General features: G+C 37.5%; 1 protein-coding gene across 2 annotated transcripts; it reads right to left on the bottom strand.

The window, feature by feature from the left end:
- Positions 1 to 13,231: 13,231 nt before the first annotated feature.
- LOC127970735 (hydroxycarboxylic acid receptor 2) lies at positions 13,232 to 17,001 on the bottom strand. Of its 2 annotated transcripts, none has more exons than XM_052573431.1 (2): positions 16,854 to 17,001; positions 13,232 to 14,498 (listed from the first exon to the last, which is right to left on the bottom strand). In XM_052573431.1, the coding sequence occupies exon 2, from the start codon at positions 14,463 to 14,465 to the stop codon at positions 13,497 to 13,499; it is 969 nt and encodes a 322-aa protein (XP_052429391.1). In that variant the 5' UTR covers positions 14,466 to 14,498; positions 16,854 to 17,001; the 3' UTR covers positions 13,232 to 13,496. The 2 variants fall into 2 exon arrangements, with proteins under 2 accessions (XP_052429391.1, XP_052429390.1); XM_052573430.1 differs by lacking the exon at positions 16,854 to 17,001 and adding an exon at positions 16,267 to 16,455.
- Positions 17,002 to 17,445: the final 444 nt, after the last annotated feature.

The following is a 17,445-nucleotide window of genomic DNA, read 5'->3' as shown; positions in this document are numbered from 1 at the left end:
CATTCACTGATCAGAGCGAGAGCGTCGCGAAATGTCACAAAAGAAATGTGTTTTTGGTTGCCAGGGCAAGACAACCCTGCAAAGATTACCAAAAAAAAAAAACAGCATTAAGGGACCAGTGGATGGAATTTATTTTTACAGAGCATCAACGGAGTTGTGCAAGTGTTTTTGTTTGTTCCCTGCATTTCGAAGATGCTTGTTTTACAAACAAGGCCCAGTTTGACGCCGGATTTGCACATCGTTTATTTCTTAAGGATAATGCAGTCCCAACGAAAAAGGGTCATGATCGTGTGTTGGAACCGCAGGCGGTGAGTAAAACTGCTTCAAATATCTCTGTTGTTTACTTAGCTGTCGGCGCGTAAGCACATCAAGTAAACAACATGCGATGTTGTCATCAAACTGCACTTTCCACATGTACAGCTTAAAAAAATAAATAAAAAAAGACGACATAAAGTGGAACTTAGTCATTTTCCAAAACCGCTAAGCAAATATATACAGTTTCAGTACATACCACATAGAGACGTCGTTGCTGATGCTGCTCTTGTTAAATTTCAGCCTCTGGATCTGATTCTGGATCATAAATATACGCTGAATCTGACTGTTAGCCATGGTTTGTTATGGATGTTTTTTTCCTCACGGTAATGTCACAGCTTCCAAACGCTCTCAACGCAAAAGCCTACTCGCGCTCGTGATTCTTTAGCTCCGCCCACACATCACGCCTCCAGCCGGCCGTTTTTTTCTGGGAAAAATCGGTACAGACTATCTTTCTCTTATGAATATAATGAAACTAAAGACTTTTTTGAGTTATGAAGGATGGAGTACTACTCTATAGGTACTCAAGATTAACAGGATATTGAGTGAAAACGAGCATTTCACCCCCCTTCTAAATGATTCCCTTTTAGCTAAATGTACCCGTTTTCCTTACACTAGCAACCACAAAGCAATGCACTAAAAATCACCCAGCTCACACTAGCAACCACATAACAACAAGTCAAGACATTTTCTGTCTGTCATCCTCCTTTTCTTATTTTTATTTGTGTGAGATGGTGAATTTAAATAAATTAGAGTGTATGGGTTTGTTTAGAATTGCTTGTATTGATTTTTAAAGGCGATGAGAGCCGGTCTGCTAAATAACTCATACTGCCACTTCTTTCTCTCAGGAGTGGATGATTTCTGAACCCAGGGCCATTAGCTAGGCCTCCCAATGTTGTTCCTGTCAGGAGACATCACTGCGATTCCTCGCCAAGAACAGATAACAAAAGGTCTTTCACAGCTCACACTTCTCATCGCATTAGCTGGAGATGGCATGCTGAAGAAAAGCAAACCCGAAGCTGAGCGACATTCATGCTTCTCTGGTTAATGCAGGTTTCCAACATACACAAGAGTTTAGAAACAGCACTGACAGGTGTGTGTGTGCAACAGATGATTTACTTTATTGTTCAGAGATGCATGCTTTAAAATAATAGGTCTATATTTCTAGGTTTCTATCTGTTTATTTCCTTTAACTTGGCAAACCGTAAACAGACACTATATCACAGTCTAGGTGTTCAGGTTAGGAGCTGCTCTGACAGTTTTATATGCTTCAGGGCTTTTGTTGCCATGCTGGCTCTGTTCTCAGTCACAGTTGTGAACAAGTTGTGAACCGACAAGAGTCTATTGGCTCTGTCTGGGTCTGATAGTGGGACACATGACGGAGAGTGTGCAGATTTTATCTTGAGGTGATTTTTACACTGGTGCTGTGGCCTAAACCAGAGGAAATAATTGAGTGTAGCAGATCTGATTAATCTGCTGTGTCCAGAGCAGGGAGAAGAAATCGCTCCTAAGCCAATCTAAGTTTACACACTTCAATAAGAAACTGTATAAATGCATTTCCTCATCCCCAATTATCACTTCCCAAACTGTCTGGGAGAACAAGGCCAATTAGAGAGTCAAAATATTGGTTATTAACATGCAAACACTTACATTGTGGTAACGACTGAGAAACAGCATTGGAACATGTGTCGAGCATGAAATAAACACAAACTCAATCTTAAAATGGTCTTTATACTTATAGCCTTCAAAACTTAATTTCATGAGCATATTAACTGAGATCTGAAAATTTGCATGCACAGAAGTTATATACCAGCATTTATTAGCCTGACCTTGTGTGAGTCTGACTTCTGTGTCAGCTTTTATTATCAATTCAGACATATGCTAAAGAGACAGGCATAAGCATCTGTCCGGATTCATTTATATAAGCCCCTGTGAGATTAAATGGTTTGTGAATCTATGGCCAAAACCATTTTAGGACATTAAAATCATTGTGTAATGTAGGTGAGTAGTCTTAACATGTTTATTTAAACCGGTTAGATGAGCAGTGCAAAGGCTCTGATATAATTATACAGGCAACTCGAGTTTACAGTGTGTGCAAAATTATCAGGTACATCGATACACATTGTACCAATTTCAAGCCATGTAAATCTTAATAAATGCCATTAATTTAGTATGTAATCATGTATAATTGTTAACAAGTGCTTAAATCACTAGCTAAAATAGTAAATTATATATATATATATATCAGCACCAGTTCAAGTTAGACAACAACAAGCCATTACAATAAGCTAGACAAACCTTTCAGGGAAGGAGATGGACTTAAAATGAACTCCCAAAATGTACTTCCAGATCCTGGAATATAAATTTCTCAAACAGTGGTACAAGAGAGTGGTGCTAGTTCTACCAGAAAGACTCGGGAGATGAAACATACGAAGCATACATTTATTGACAACTCAGCAAGCATAATACATTTCTTTAGTGAATAGCCCGGTCCCTGGTTCGTAATCCGAGGGTAGCTGAGCTGCATTTTCTGCCTGAAGGCGAAGGCAGGGGCGCAGCCGACCCCCCAAAATTAGGTGGATTATGAAACCACCAGACGGGGCCGCCTTCCTCCCAAAATAAATAGATGTAAGTATACAAACCAGTTGTGAATCCTAAGGTTCCTGGAAGATATAAAGAGAGAGTTAGCATGATAACGTTAGATTAAACCTCATGACTATGTTTAAATGAAATGTTTTTTTTTTTTTTTTTATATGTAAGGTTTTTTTTTTTCCCAGACATGTATAGGCCTCAATAGACCATACAGAAATGGCCACGATAGGCCGGACGCAGACAGGCCTCGATAGACCATACAGATAGTTGTAATTTTTTTTTTTTTTATAAATACACCACTAGTAACACCACCACCAGTAATTGCATGAATTTACCTGATTTGTTACAGGAGAGCTTGCTGAGCTTCGAGAATGGTCAGGTCTGATGTATGATTCGAACACTGAGGAAGACCATCTGCCCATGATCTTAATAGCTGATGTAGAGATTCCTCGTTCAGCTGCTGAAGTAGCTGGCCCAATTCTGAATAGTGGCTGGTATAGAGAGAGGGGGATAGACTGCAGCTTTTGAGAACAGTGGTTAAGTGAGTTCTAAAACAGGCCTTGGAAAGGGGTGCTACGTTAGGTTAAGTAAAGAGCGGTGCGTTTTTAGAAGTTCTAGGCCGGATTTTAAGGAATTTCACCATGGCTGAGAAGGGACAGAAATTATTGATTTTTGAAATTGTTAAGGTAGCACCAGAACCTTGCGCATCAGTTTAGAGTGCTTAAGGAAGAGTATGAAGAATTTAGGTCCGAATCGTAGATCTTAAAAGGAAATGCCACTAGCAGGATCAAATTAATTAGTTTAGTTTTTCTGATGATGTCAGTTTGACAGCATGTGCAGAACCTCCTTAATGCACCCCTCCAGCCGTTAGTTTGCGATGAGTGAGATGGAGACCAGGAGCGCAAACAAACCATGCCCGCTAATTAATATTCGGTTTAAACTGGAGATATGTCACTACTCTGAAATAAAGTCAGCAGCAACTTCCGTGTCACATGGACTTAAGATGCCTACTGAGCATTGAGCCGAATCTTACCTACGACTCAAATGAAAGGGTCCATATACACATCAGCTTGATAGATCCAGTGTTCATAATAGCGCTAGTCCAAGAGTAAGCCATGTAAAGATGAGAGCAGCGGTTCTCTGCATCTGCAGCCATAGAATCCCATTCCAGAACGAAGCATTCAGGAATAGACGCAAATGAAAATGACTGAATAAACAAAGATAGCATAGGATTAAAACAACAAATCTTAAGTGTGCTAGACGAAGCATATTTTTACAGAAATGCGAACAATCCTTATCAGTATAAAAGATTGTAGCCTATTACAAGCCTTAAAATGCCTCATTACTAAGGAGTTATTCAAAACATTGCATGCACTATGATCAACATCTTAATTATGCAGTGCGAGTCTGCTAGATAAACAAGCACGAAATTCCCAGTGCTTTATCTTGAACGTGTGAGTATAAAGCCTTGAAGAGAATAAAATGAATGCCCAAACGCCACAAGTGCATAGAACAAAAAAAATGATACTTATAATGCTGTAGACCGATGAAGTGATGGAGGCGAGATGCCGAAAGAGACCGGCAGCTGGTCCGGAGAGACTTCATTCGTGCAGGTACACGTGAGCGTACAGATGAATAATTGTTGATTGAGACCAAAGTCCTTTCAGGTGTTGAGACCCAAGCAGCACTGACACGACATCTCGGAAAGCGTTGCCAAAACGTTTTTTTTTTTTTTTTTTTGCTGCGGGTTGCTATTCCTGTCCGGGGTTTGAGGTGACCCCAATAATGTCATATATAGCCCCTAGAATGTGAATTCTTCCGAGAAACCCCTTTTTGAAACGTGATTGGGCTATTTTTAGTAGTAACTGACGGTTTTGAGAAAACCTGGCAACCCTGGAAAGCACACGAAACTCCGCCAATGTTTCACATCCTCTGCCGAGAAAAGCCAAAGCTTGTATATCATCCAACACGAACGACCGCAGATAATCACCACGGCACGGAGCAAAGCCAACGATCTCGTGTGCATCTTAGAGGAACGTCAAACTCGCGATAGTTTGCTGGACGCAAACTTAACTATAGCGAGTAAATCAATAAACGCGACAGCTTGAGCAAGGAACAATCGCATCGGAATCTGCAGTTGTTATCACATCGACATCTGCGAACTCAAACATGTGTAAGTACGATCTTTTATACCAAAGTATAAAGACGTGATTGGATAATGATGAAGGTAATTAATGACGAAGTAATTGAGTCTTCCTGGCAGAACTTAGGCTAAAGCTTTCATTTCCTCAAAAGTCACTGTCAACCTAACTCTCTATAAAGCATTTAAAGGGGTCATATAATGCTAGTTCAATTTTTCCTTCATCTTTGGAGTTTTACAAGCTCTTGGTGCATAAAGCGAGATCTGTGACATGAGGAGAAAAACAAATAGAAGACCATCAATGTTGTCAACTGGCTTTCCTGGCACATGTTGTTTTACAGTTGAAAAACAAAGTATAGCAACGTATATGGGTGATTTTCTCTGCTTTCATGTCATGTTTGTGGCTATAGGTAAATAATCCTAATTATAAAAGTTTGCGATAAGCACTGAATAGAACCACACCCCCTGATAGTTCAGGGGTGCAAATCGGGCCTAAAATCAGCCTTAAAATTGTCTAGTGTCCAGCCAGGCTTAATTGATTTAAAAAAATAATGAAGGAATAGTTCATGCCTGTCCATGAAACAGCTTTGAGTCAATTGCCCAATTACTTTAGATCGCTTGAAAAAAAAGGGATGGGGGGTGGGGGGAACAAATTATAGACTTGTAATTCCTTAACCTTTCCTCCAATTTTGATGTGAATACCCTGAAATGAAAGATCAGAGAGTGCACTTTAAGCCCATATTCATTAAATAATTGTAGCTTGAATATGTTTTGGTCAGCAGCAAAAAAGAAAAAAAAAAAGAAAAAATGAATTTGCCAGTGTCCAAAAATATATGGACCTAACTGTAGATCCTCCCTGGTTCAGAGCAGGTAATTTCTCCTGTTGGGTCATCAGTGGACATCTGGATGGCACTAATGATGATGGCTGGAGGGATATTGGGCTCTGGAAGTGTTGACTGAGGTCCTGGATTGTGCATGTAGGAAGGAGAAGCCACCTTGAAGTTCTTCTGTACTGGTCCATAGGTGAATGTCACGACCTGACTAGTCTAGGGTTGGTAAGGCTGATGACAAGAATGAAATAAAAAAATAATTTTGCTCCTTCTCTCAAAATTTGATCTGTCTGTAAAGCTGCAAAGACTAAAATCTTTAATCCAAAGAGATATTCTTTATAAAAGTTAAGACTCATACACACACCCCTAAAATGTCTCGTTCTAACACGCCCCTACATCTCTACGTCACCATGTGAGAAGATTTGTATAACGCCACTCAGATGTTCACGCAAAGAAAGAAGTCGTAACTTTTATTCTCGTTTTAGTATTGTTGTTGTCGCCGCCACCATGTCATATAGACACTGTGTGTTTCACTGTGAAAGCTTTGTTTGTCTTCCAAAAGAGGACACGACTAGAAATCATGTTTATGTCACGTTAATAATGGGTTTTATGTCTATGTCTCGTAGCTCCATCTGGACAGGGCATCACAATATGTTAAGGGGCGTAACATTTCCGTCACATGCTTGAGGTACTCGGCCAATCACAATGCATTGGACGGCTGGCCAATCAGAGCACACCCTGCTTTTCTGACCAGAGAGCCTTGTACAAATCTACACATTTCAGAAGTCAGGGTATAGAGGAGAAACAATAATGTACAGTATGTAGAAAATAATGTTTTTTTTTTTTTTTTTACTTTAAACTGCACAAACACATTTCATTACACCAAATACTACAAATAATGTTATTTTTAGCAGCATCACGTGACCCCTTTAAAAAAATAAGTCTTCATGTATTTCACAACAATTTAGCTTGTGATTCTTATGAAGTGGGGGATCATGTTTCAATATTTCTTGCCTTGTCTGCGTCAATTGCCTTGTGGTTAGTGTGTCAAACGTACAGTATAACGCAATTGTGCTTGAGTCTGATTCCCGTCACAAGGTCCTTTGTCAATCCTGCTTCACCCTCTCTCCTTTATCCTTTTTCTCACCCTATGTGTGTCTCTGTGTGTGTGTGTGTGTGTAACCCTGCTGCCCAAATGAACATTTCCTGTCCAATAGCCAAGTCTTAATATTGCAATCTGTATATTATTGCATCCTTCTAATGGGCATTTATTTATTTAATTTTTAGTGTGTTAAATATCTTAATAATAAAAAATTAAGCAATTTGGAATATAAGGCGTTTTTCACTTACAGCCCTTGTTAACAATTATATATGATTTATATATGATAATACACAAAATTAATTGACTTGGAAAAAAATATGATCAGAATATTGACTTGCCTAATAATTATGCAAATACTGTTACAACATCTTGAGTAATTTCTTGTGCAGTCAAACCTTTATATCCATCTTCCTTCTAATTTCAAATTCCAATTATAGTTCAGACTGATGCTGGTTAGTGCTGGTTTGGTGCTTGTCTTGCTGGTGGACCAGAATAGTCTTGCTTTTCAGCAACAACACTTAGCTAGTGATGCTAGATAACCAAAACAAGTTGTGCTGGTTAAGAAATGGCACCATCACACCAGTATCCCATGTTTAAGACATACATGTAAAACACATATTGATTTATGAAAATTGTTTTGACAGTTAATAATTGACAGCTTAGTTTGAGTTGTGATTTTCAAACTGTTTACATGTGGCTGTCGTAAATCATATATTTTACTGCATTTATAGTGTATCCTAATTTAATATATATTAAAATAACATGATTTATGGTTGCATAAATAAAGATATGACTCATTCATCACATTAAAACATTCTGATAACCTTACATCTGCCACCTTTCCTTACTTTAGCAGCATTCACACATTTATAATTTTTACATCTTCCTAAAATTTCACCCAAAAGCTGAATATCCCTACCTTTTTGTGATTAGTGTGTGTGTGTGTGTGTGTAAAGAGAGAGGGGGGGGCTTAATGGGATTTTTTTAACTGAAACTAGCCAGCTGACTGCAATTTAAATCTTAATGTGGTTTGTTGACCCTAAAATGTTCTGTGTCAGTTGAAATGTCATAAAAAATTTGTTATTAGTATGCTTGGATGAATTTTTGGATATTAATCATCTGAAACTGATGAGGCAAAGTGTAATTATATGGTTTCTTATTTAAGCAAGTCTTATGTTTATGCATATTGAGGTACTTTTATTCAAAACGACTTGAAGAACATTGCTTTAACAGTATACATTTTGTCAATTTATGCATGTCAGTTTATCCCACGAGCAGTTTATCCAATGTGCATACAAATGCATAAATCAAAAATGGCAATCATACATAAGTAGATGTCAAATACAAAAGAGGACATCCAGAAGTGCATATATGTACTTCTAATGTTGTTGCTCCAAAACGTATAAGCAGGAAGTTACTGTAGAAATAATGACATTACATCTTCATTGTCATACAACTCTTAAAGCATTTCAATTACGTCAAGACTGTATAATGTCGCCTCTAGCAAGCCTACTGTCTGAATCATCACAAGCAGTTACAAAGTACATAGAAAATGATTGATTATTGATTAACTTTAAAATGGACATACAGGTGCCTATTATGGCACACTATGGCTGTTGTCACATTATTCAGTAATTGTTGGTAATTGAGAGGGTTACCCCTCTATATTGTAATTAGCATTAGAAATAAGTATTGCAAATGTGTCTTGAGGATTTAATTCAATATGGCTGGAGTGTCAGCTGATATAAACATTACTAAAGTGAAGGGGCATACAGTCAACTATGGTGACCCATACTCAGAATTCATGCTCTACATTTAACCCATCTAAAGTGCACACACACACACACCGTGAACACACACCTGGAGCAGTGGGCAGCCATTTATGTTGCGGCGCCCGGGGAGCAGTTGGGGATTCAGTGCGTTGCTCAAGGGCATCTCAGTCGTGGTATTGCCAGCCTGAGACTCAAACCCACAACCTTAGGGTTAGGAGTCAAACTCTCAAACCATTAGGCCACGACTTCCCCAAAAGGTCAATCTAGTGTGTGTGGTGTAGACCTTGTCAAGTGAAAATCTTTCTGGAAGTGTTGTGGTCAACTTAGTTTCAGACTGAAGACATATAGGTAAGCCATTTGGCAGCAATGTATGCCGAATAATCTAGTCACTTTTAGGTTTGAGGAAGTTTCTTTGAAGAACAAAAACAGGAAGTTAAAAGACTATATTCTGTTTCAGCAAGATGTTATCACGCGCATAAGTTCGTTATATTTCTCGCCTATGCAGTTAAAATCAGACCACAAACAGGAGTATCTGCTATCTGAGAGGAAATTGTTTACTAAAGTTTACTAAAATAATAATTTTATCATTTATTCACCCTTATGTTCCAACATTATTTTTAGATTGACTTAACCTAAAAGAAGATATGAGACATGTTTCAGCATGTTGTTGTTGTTTTTTCAGTGCTAACCAAAACAGTTTGGTTGCCAACATTTTTAAAATATAATCAGATGACGGTCGCACACCGGACGAGAAGCGCCGCATCGCGTCGCGCCACATGTAGGACAACTCAAAGGAGCCTTTGAAGTGCAATCTTCCCCACTGGCAGTTAAGAGATCCTCTTCTGCTTCCACACTATTCTTCTGTTCTAGTTATGACAACATGATTGGAGCCAAATTTATACCAACCTGTATATATGCATGTTTGTATGCATTTGGGCGACTGCTGCAACACTGGTATTGACAGCTTATTATTGCTGTTACAGCTGCTATGTGACCATTGGTAAATAAACATTTTTAATTTGTGTTAATTTTGTTGACGAAAACTTTGACAGAATTTTTTTCCCATGACTAAGACGAGATGAAGACAAGATGGTAATAAGGTCAATTAATGATAACAATGACTATATCAACATGCAATTTCGTTGCTGAAATAAGATAAGACAAAAATGCTTTAATTTGAAAGGGAACAAGCGTTCTCACAATATCTCATTCCCGAGTGTCCATTTAGAATAGCATATCTGCACTTTATTTTTAATGACCGATAAAGCCTGCATTCAGACTGATATGCATGTGCTGCATGCATGCTTTCTGCATCACTTTTAAATTGTGGTAAATATACGTCCCTCAGATAGAACAGGCAGGTTGTCCATGCGTGACAGAGCAGAATAAGGATTTTGCAAAGTGGAAGCGCAGTCCTTAAAGGATGTTCAGACAGAGACATTGCATAAGTCGTTTATATTTATTAATATAATAAAAAGCCTATAATAAATCAGTAGCCTTGATTAGGTAAAACACACCAGAATCCACATTCTATTGATTTGTGCTTACTTGTGAAAGTGCTATCCTTGAATGTTCTCAAATAACAACAATCATTATGATAATTATAATGAGCAAAAATATTTTTTTGTCAGTTACGCATTATACATATGATGATGAAAAATGTGACTAAGATTTAATTGACTAAAACCTGACATTTCATTGACTTAAACTTGACCAAACCAAAACAGGACAAGGTTGACTAAATATGACTAAAATTTGAGTAAGACTAAATAAAAAATGGATGCCAAAATTAATTCTGCTTTAAAGTTAATTAATAGTAATCTTATTTTGATAAAATGTTGAGCTTTCTTCGACTAAAGCTAGACTAAAATAGATAAGATTTTCTTAATGTTGAGACTAAGTCGACTGGAAGTTTACTAAAACTAAACAGGATAATTATGATTAAATATGATTTAAACTAACAAGGACATTTACCAGGGGACTAAAGGCGGTCGCACACTGGACGAGAAGCGCCGCGTCGCGTCGCGCCACATGTAGGACAACTCAAGGTATCGCACACCGGACGCGCACATATGCGTGAGCTCAATTTCGCAGGAAGATGGGAGAATTTTAACTTCATCTATTATTATTATTTTAAATATATGATTTTAATTGATAAAAGCTGAGTTTTGAACGTTAATTAATGAAAAGAATCTGTGTTATTATAATAAGTCTGTTATTGTTTTGTTGTATCTGTTGTCTAGGCAACTGTGCAGCTGAAAACGTAACCAAACACTTTGTAATGTTTTAATTGAATGAAACAAGTGTACTGTATTTTAATTTCAGTTTCAGTTTATAACAACTGGGTTTTTTAATATAAAACTATGCAGATGGCGCTCTGTGGCGCGGCAGAAATTTGAACAGCGTTCTGAGTCGTAGCTGGGCACCGCGGACAGACGCCGAATGGCGCCACCGGTGTGTGTACACCCATAGAGAATGTGTTCGAATTTTAAAGACGTGGGCCGACGCGGCGCTTCTCGTCCGGTATGCGACCCCCTTAAGACTGAAATTGAAAATAGCTGAAAAAAAATTTGAATTTTAGAAATTTGAATTAAGCATAAAGATAATGTCTGTTGATTTTAGTATGCTACTTGATATCAATATTTTTTAATTAATTTCAATTAATGGCGAGGTAAAAGACTCTTTGTTTAGTTGGCAAAGCTCAAGGGATTTAAAGGGTTACTCAACACCAAAATGAAAATTTTGGCATTAATCACTGACCCCCATGTCATTCCGAACCCGTTAAAAGTTTAGTTCATCTTCGGAACACAATTTGAGATATTTTCGATGAAAACCGAGAGGCTTGTGACTGCCCCCTCCAAGAGGGTCTGGCTGCAGATTTTCGCGTTAAGCATTTTTCCATATATAATTAACTGTCTACAACTCGTTTATATCACTGTCTTTGTCCATTAAGCTACATGTGTTTTATTTATAATGATTTTCTATAGGAGGAAAACGTTCAATGTACAATTTAACGCACTGCGTTCTGTACTCGTCTGCTTGCCTGTACGGAGCTGATCCTTTTAAAATCACTTAATGCATTTCATAATGCACGTTCATATTTGCTGGTCTGTATATATGTTGAGTCAACAACAAGACATATAGGCTATGCCTACTGAATTGTCTTTATCATCTTAGTCTGTTATTAGGCCACATTAAGCGTTCGCATTGTGTTCTGCTTGCATCTGCTTGCCTTGATGTACATTAAATAATAACTATATATCGAATTTGGTCTTTTAATTGAATTTAACGCTTCCTAATACATTATGCCATATTAAGTGTTTGTTTTTTCTACAGGAGGAAAACGCTTAACGAAAGGCTTTGTATAGTAGTAGGCCTACTAATTTAGTTTTAATCTTTTAATCACCACCACAGCGTCTTGTCTCCATTGGCAACATGCACGATTTGGATTGATGGCAAATAATGTCACAGGTAGCGGACAGTGCAAATAGCGATTGCAAGTGACTTTTATTTATTTTTATTAAAAAATGAAGTCTGTAAGTCTATTTTTTTATTTTTTTATTTATCTATTTTTATGTGTAATATTTGTTTATGAACTGTGATGCTTGTATTTTTGTCATTTGAATTACTGTGATGTTTGTATGATTGTTAATTGAACTTTAATAAAATAAAAAATAAAAAATAAAAAGCGATTGCAAGTGACATTGTAATTTAGTTTCTTTATTCTTGTCTTCACCACCTGGCTACTGTTGTAAAATGTTGAGAGATTCAAACAAAAATGTATAAATAAATAGAACAAAAAAATAAATAAAATAAAAAAATAAAGACTGCAAGTGACGTCGCTAGCAGAAGCACAAGTGTCTTGAGAGTTCAAGTCTGAGAATGCAAGGAGCAATTGCAAGTGACATTGTAATTTAGTTTCTTTTTTCTTGTCTTCACCACCTGGATACTGTTGTAAAATGTTGAAAGATTCAAACAAAAAGTTATCAATAAATAGAAAATAATAATAATAATAATAATAATAATAATAAAGACTGCAAGTGGTGTCGCTAGCGGAAGCACCAGTGTCTGAGAGTGCAAGTCTGAGAATGCAAGTCTGAGAGTGCAAGTGCAAGTCTGCAGCCGGACCCTTCTCGTCCCATTGACTGCCAGGTAAATTACACTGTCAAGTTCCAGAAAAGTATGAAAAGCGTCGTCATAATAGTCCTTCTCCCATCAGTTATTCAATCTGAATTTTATGAAGTGATGAGAATACTTTTTGTATGGGAAGAAAAAAATGACTATTCAACAATTTGTCTCCTCTGTCTCTCTCGGCATCACGTAGCGCCATTTTGGAGAAGATCTGCTGTACACAAACTGCGTACACTCTTTTGTGTCAGCTGCAACACAAGGATACGTTTTCTACGTGTATTTACACTTTCAATTGAATGAAAACAGCGTGACTGGCATAGGCTGATCATTTCATCAAAAAAAAAAAAAAACCTTCTAAAAATGTGATTTATTTTTATTATCATTCTTGTGACACTTTTGCATTTATCATATATTTACTATATTTAAGTCAGATAATGTATAAGATGTATTATAAAACTTTGTAATGCATCTGTATAAAAATCTATGTAAAAAAAAATACAATACAATATTTTGTATATGTTTTAAAAAGGAGAATTTGACAAAACTATGATGGAAAAAATAAAAGTATATTTAGCAGTATGTACACTGTCCAATGCTCATCAATCCCCAATCCACTCTCAGTCACTTCCACTGGGCATACTGGCACGTCGGCTCATCTGTAGCTCCATGATTCCAGTTCGGTTGACGACACGTTTCAAATAATTTCGGAAGATAGAGCTGGAGAAGCAGTAGATGATCGGGTCCAGAGCACTGTTCAGATAAGTGAAGGCTATGGATGTAGAAAACAACTGACTGGTGAATGTGTAAGCATCACAGTACTTTTCTCCAAGCTTTTTTAAATAGAGTGCCATCAATCCTGTGCCAATGCTGGGAAAGAAGCAAAGGACAAAAACCCCAACGATCACCAGAACAGTCCGAACTGCCCTTTTCCCTTTCTTGTCCTTGTCCATCTTGCGTGTACGTAGGATCCATGCAATACTCATGGAGCAGAAGACCAGGAGTAATAAAGGCAGAAAGAACTCTAAGATAAAGACGACATAATGCAGTTGGATACCTAGTGATGGTTTCTCATAGTTGCTAAAGCTCCTACAAAAAGAGATGTTGTACAGAAGTTTGTTGGCCAGCAAAGGGATTCTTAGGGATATCACAACAACCCAGATGAAGCAGGCAATCCCGGCTGCTTGTTTTGTGCTTATGTAGTTGATTTTGTGATGTGGATGGACCACTTTAAAGTAGCGGTCAACAGCCACGGCGGTCATGAAGGCAATGCTGGCTGAACGGTTGACTGACAGCATGAACAGGTTGATCCGACACCAGGCGTCTCCAAATATCCATTTCTCGCCACGCATGAAGTTGTCGATGCGGAAGGGTAGGCTGATGAGTAGCAGAAAGTCAGACAAAACCAGGTTGAACAGGAACATGACATTTGCCCTCCAAGTCCTAAAGTTCTTGCCGAAGATACACAGTGCCATGACATTGCCAGGCAGGCCGAGTAACAGCTCAATGATGAGTATAGGAGGAAGGACATTTGCCACCAGGTCCTGAGTTGAATTACCGCAGTGATGTGAACTGCTATTGGATGTCATGGTAGTTTAACAGAAAGAGCCGGAGCGTAGTTTCTGAAAACAGAGTTCAGAGTTTCATGTAAACAGTTCAGCAACCAAAACAACATTGAGATATCACTGCAGGAATCTGGTCGTCATCTACATTAGGCATTTCACTTTGGTGACATTTTAAATTGGCTAAACTAAAACAAGCTCATGTTACAACATTCTACACTCTCCACTAGAAGTGGGAAGAAGTGTGAACTTGTTGCAACAGTGTTTGCGGTGTACAAGGAAGTGTGCCTTCCTGCGTAGTGTAAAATGCTGACGCAACTGTTTTTGTTGCATGAGTATCTGCGAGTTGAAATTATTTGACATCAAAAGCAGGCATTTTAACTTCCTGTATGATTTGTGTTATCTACAAATGCTGAAGTTTTTAAAATACATTTCAAGAACGGATGTATAAGCAACCATGCATGATATCCTTAAAGGGATAGTTCACCCAAAAATTAACATTTTGCCATCATTTACTCATCGTCATGTTGTTACAAACCTGCATACTTTTTTTTTCTTCTGTTGAGCACAAAATATTTTTTGAAGAATGTTGGAAATCAGTTATTGGTAGCCAATGACTTCCATAGTATTTTCCCCCTTACTATTAAAGTCAGTGTCTACCACCACATTCAACGTTCCAACCTTCTCCAGAATATCTTCTTTTGTGTTTAACAGAAGAAAGAAAATTCTATAGATTTGGATCAACTGGAGGGTGAGTAAATTATAACTATTGGGTAAACTATACCATTAACTTTTTTCTTTGTGTTCCATTTAGTATGTTTCCCCTTCCTGTGTTCCTGTGGCTCAGTGGTAGAGCATTGCGTTAGCATCGCAAAAGGTCGTGGCTTCATTTGTCCCCGGGGACACACATACGGGTACATTTTCAATGTAGAATGCGTAAATGTTTATGGTTTCATAATTCATATACCAAAGGGTATGTACCACGGATACGAATCCAATCTAATATTAACTACAGACCAATATCTAAATGCTTCATTGGGTTCCAGACTCTTGGAGTAATGAAACTGAAAATGTGTATAACTAAGTATAGTATGCAAACAACATCTGCACAGTGGACCAGTTTCGACCTTGAAACCAAAGCAATCTTATTTCTACTGAGAATTTTGAAATATTTCTGTAATAGTTTTTTACATACTGTTTACACACTCAAATTCATTGACATCTACATGCTTAAATAAATTGATCTGAAATTAGGACTTTTAATAAAAACATTTCTGGTTTCAAATGGTTATTGTTTTCCTTTTATCATACTCAAATTCAAGTTTTGTTATTTTGGGGGGTAAACAAGGTCAGGGTTGTTCCTCCTAGCAGAGAGAAGTGTAACAGAAAATTTAACTGGTAGCTTGGTCTGTCATGTGTGGAAGCTCTCTTAATGAAGTCAGATAAAAAAATGTGTGCTCAGTTTTGTTTCCACAAAGTACATGCACTCATCTGAGGTGTTTGACAGACCATAGTTCTATGTAGAAAAGATGAATGGAAATAGTAATGCACACTCTCTTTAGGTATATTATATCCTTGGTTAGATCTTAGAAAAACAGATTTGTTCTATGCAATTTTAAGAGTGATGTTTAACATAACTTTCTCATAGTCGCCCAACCTGTAACATCGATCCACAAGACCAATTTCACAGCGTTAATTTAGCACTTGCAAATACAGTCCTGTTATCATGAACAACATTTCATTATGAAATATGTTTCAACTTAGAGTGGAGTTCTTAAGTTAGTTAAAATTTGATACATTTCTATAAGAAATATTTCTCATGACTTACCAGAGTTGAGAACTGACTAGTTTGCTGATTGTGTCTTGAGATGTAAGACGAGAGTGTGAAACAAGGTCTGGTCTGAGTGAAGCGACCACTCGGTAGTTGTGTCTAAGCAAGTTTCCTCTGTCTGAGTCATAATGACACGAACGCTGCGTGTCTTACCCAATTATGACAAATTCTCAAAAGTTCCTTATATTGCCCTGTTTTAACAAGTTTTGTTTATTTTAGTAATGCACTAAATAGATATGAAAAAAATTTGAATTATAAGGAAGTGTTGTTTCTGCAAAGCAACACTGTTGAACAAACTATAGCAACAGTTTCACAAACTGGTTGCATGCAAATGCAACTTGGCACAAATTCAAAAGGCGTTTTGAAGTATGTCTTAATAAGATCCATCTGTTTTAGCCCAACTAGTATTTCTTAAACTACTGTATGTGAAGCCAAACTCTTCAAGAGAATAAAAAACTGGGATTCCCTCTAAAAAACTGAAATCCCTAAATGCTAGCAAATCTCCAAACAGAGTGGATCAGGTTTCCAAGCCAAAAAGTGTAAAGCGCATTAACCGTAACACTTCAAATATAGTTTTGACTTACCAGAGTTGACTAGTTTTCTTAGAAAATCTCACTGAACAGAGTATAAATAAAACTATTTCATCTTAAACTTAGGGTTCTTGACTGAGAGAAATGACCATTCAGAGCTTGCCTCTTAGCAAGCTTCCTCTGCCTATATATGTAGAAGTGACATCATGATGGGAAAGTGAAGTTGTAGCCAATACTAATGCTTTTTCTGGCTTTCTCTTTTTTTCCTGAAATTTCAACAGTATGATGTCTGCAGAGATAATATTCTTAATGTTCAGTGCCCAATAGTTTCAATAGCGGTTACACAAACTCACAAACTGACAAGAATGAAAGAAAGAAGACAGAGAAAGAAAAAGGCTAAACTCTTTAACTGGAATTGCAAAACAGCTGTGTCAAAACATGATGTTTTATCATTCCTGATTGTGATATACACAGGAAATAGCCATCATTTGTTTCAATAGTGAAAAATAATGAGTTTTTATGAGCACCCCCCGCATTCATAGCATGGGTTGAGCCAGTGTTGCTTTGTTGTGCTGGTCATAATGCTCAAATATGGATGTTTTGTGCCTCAGTCTTTTCACTGTTTGCACTGTTGCAATGTATGACT

This window comes from Carassius gibelio, chromosome B13 (assembly GCF_023724105.1).
Source record: "Carassius gibelio isolate Cgi1373 ecotype wild population from Czech Republic chromosome B13, carGib1.2-hapl.c, whole genome shotgun sequence".
In the NCBI taxonomy this organism is placed as follows: domain Eukaryota; kingdom Metazoa; phylum Chordata; class Actinopteri; order Cypriniformes; family Cyprinidae; genus Carassius; species Carassius gibelio.
Note: the sequence above shows the minus strand (reverse complement) of the source record. Positions and strands in the feature narration are given on the sequence as shown.

What these genes read in the sequence shown, in the direction of transcription:
- LOC127970735 (XM_052573431.1), bottom strand. Translation starts at nt 14,465, where the DNA reads ATGACATCCAATAGCAGTTCACATCACTGCGGTAATTCAACTCAGGAC.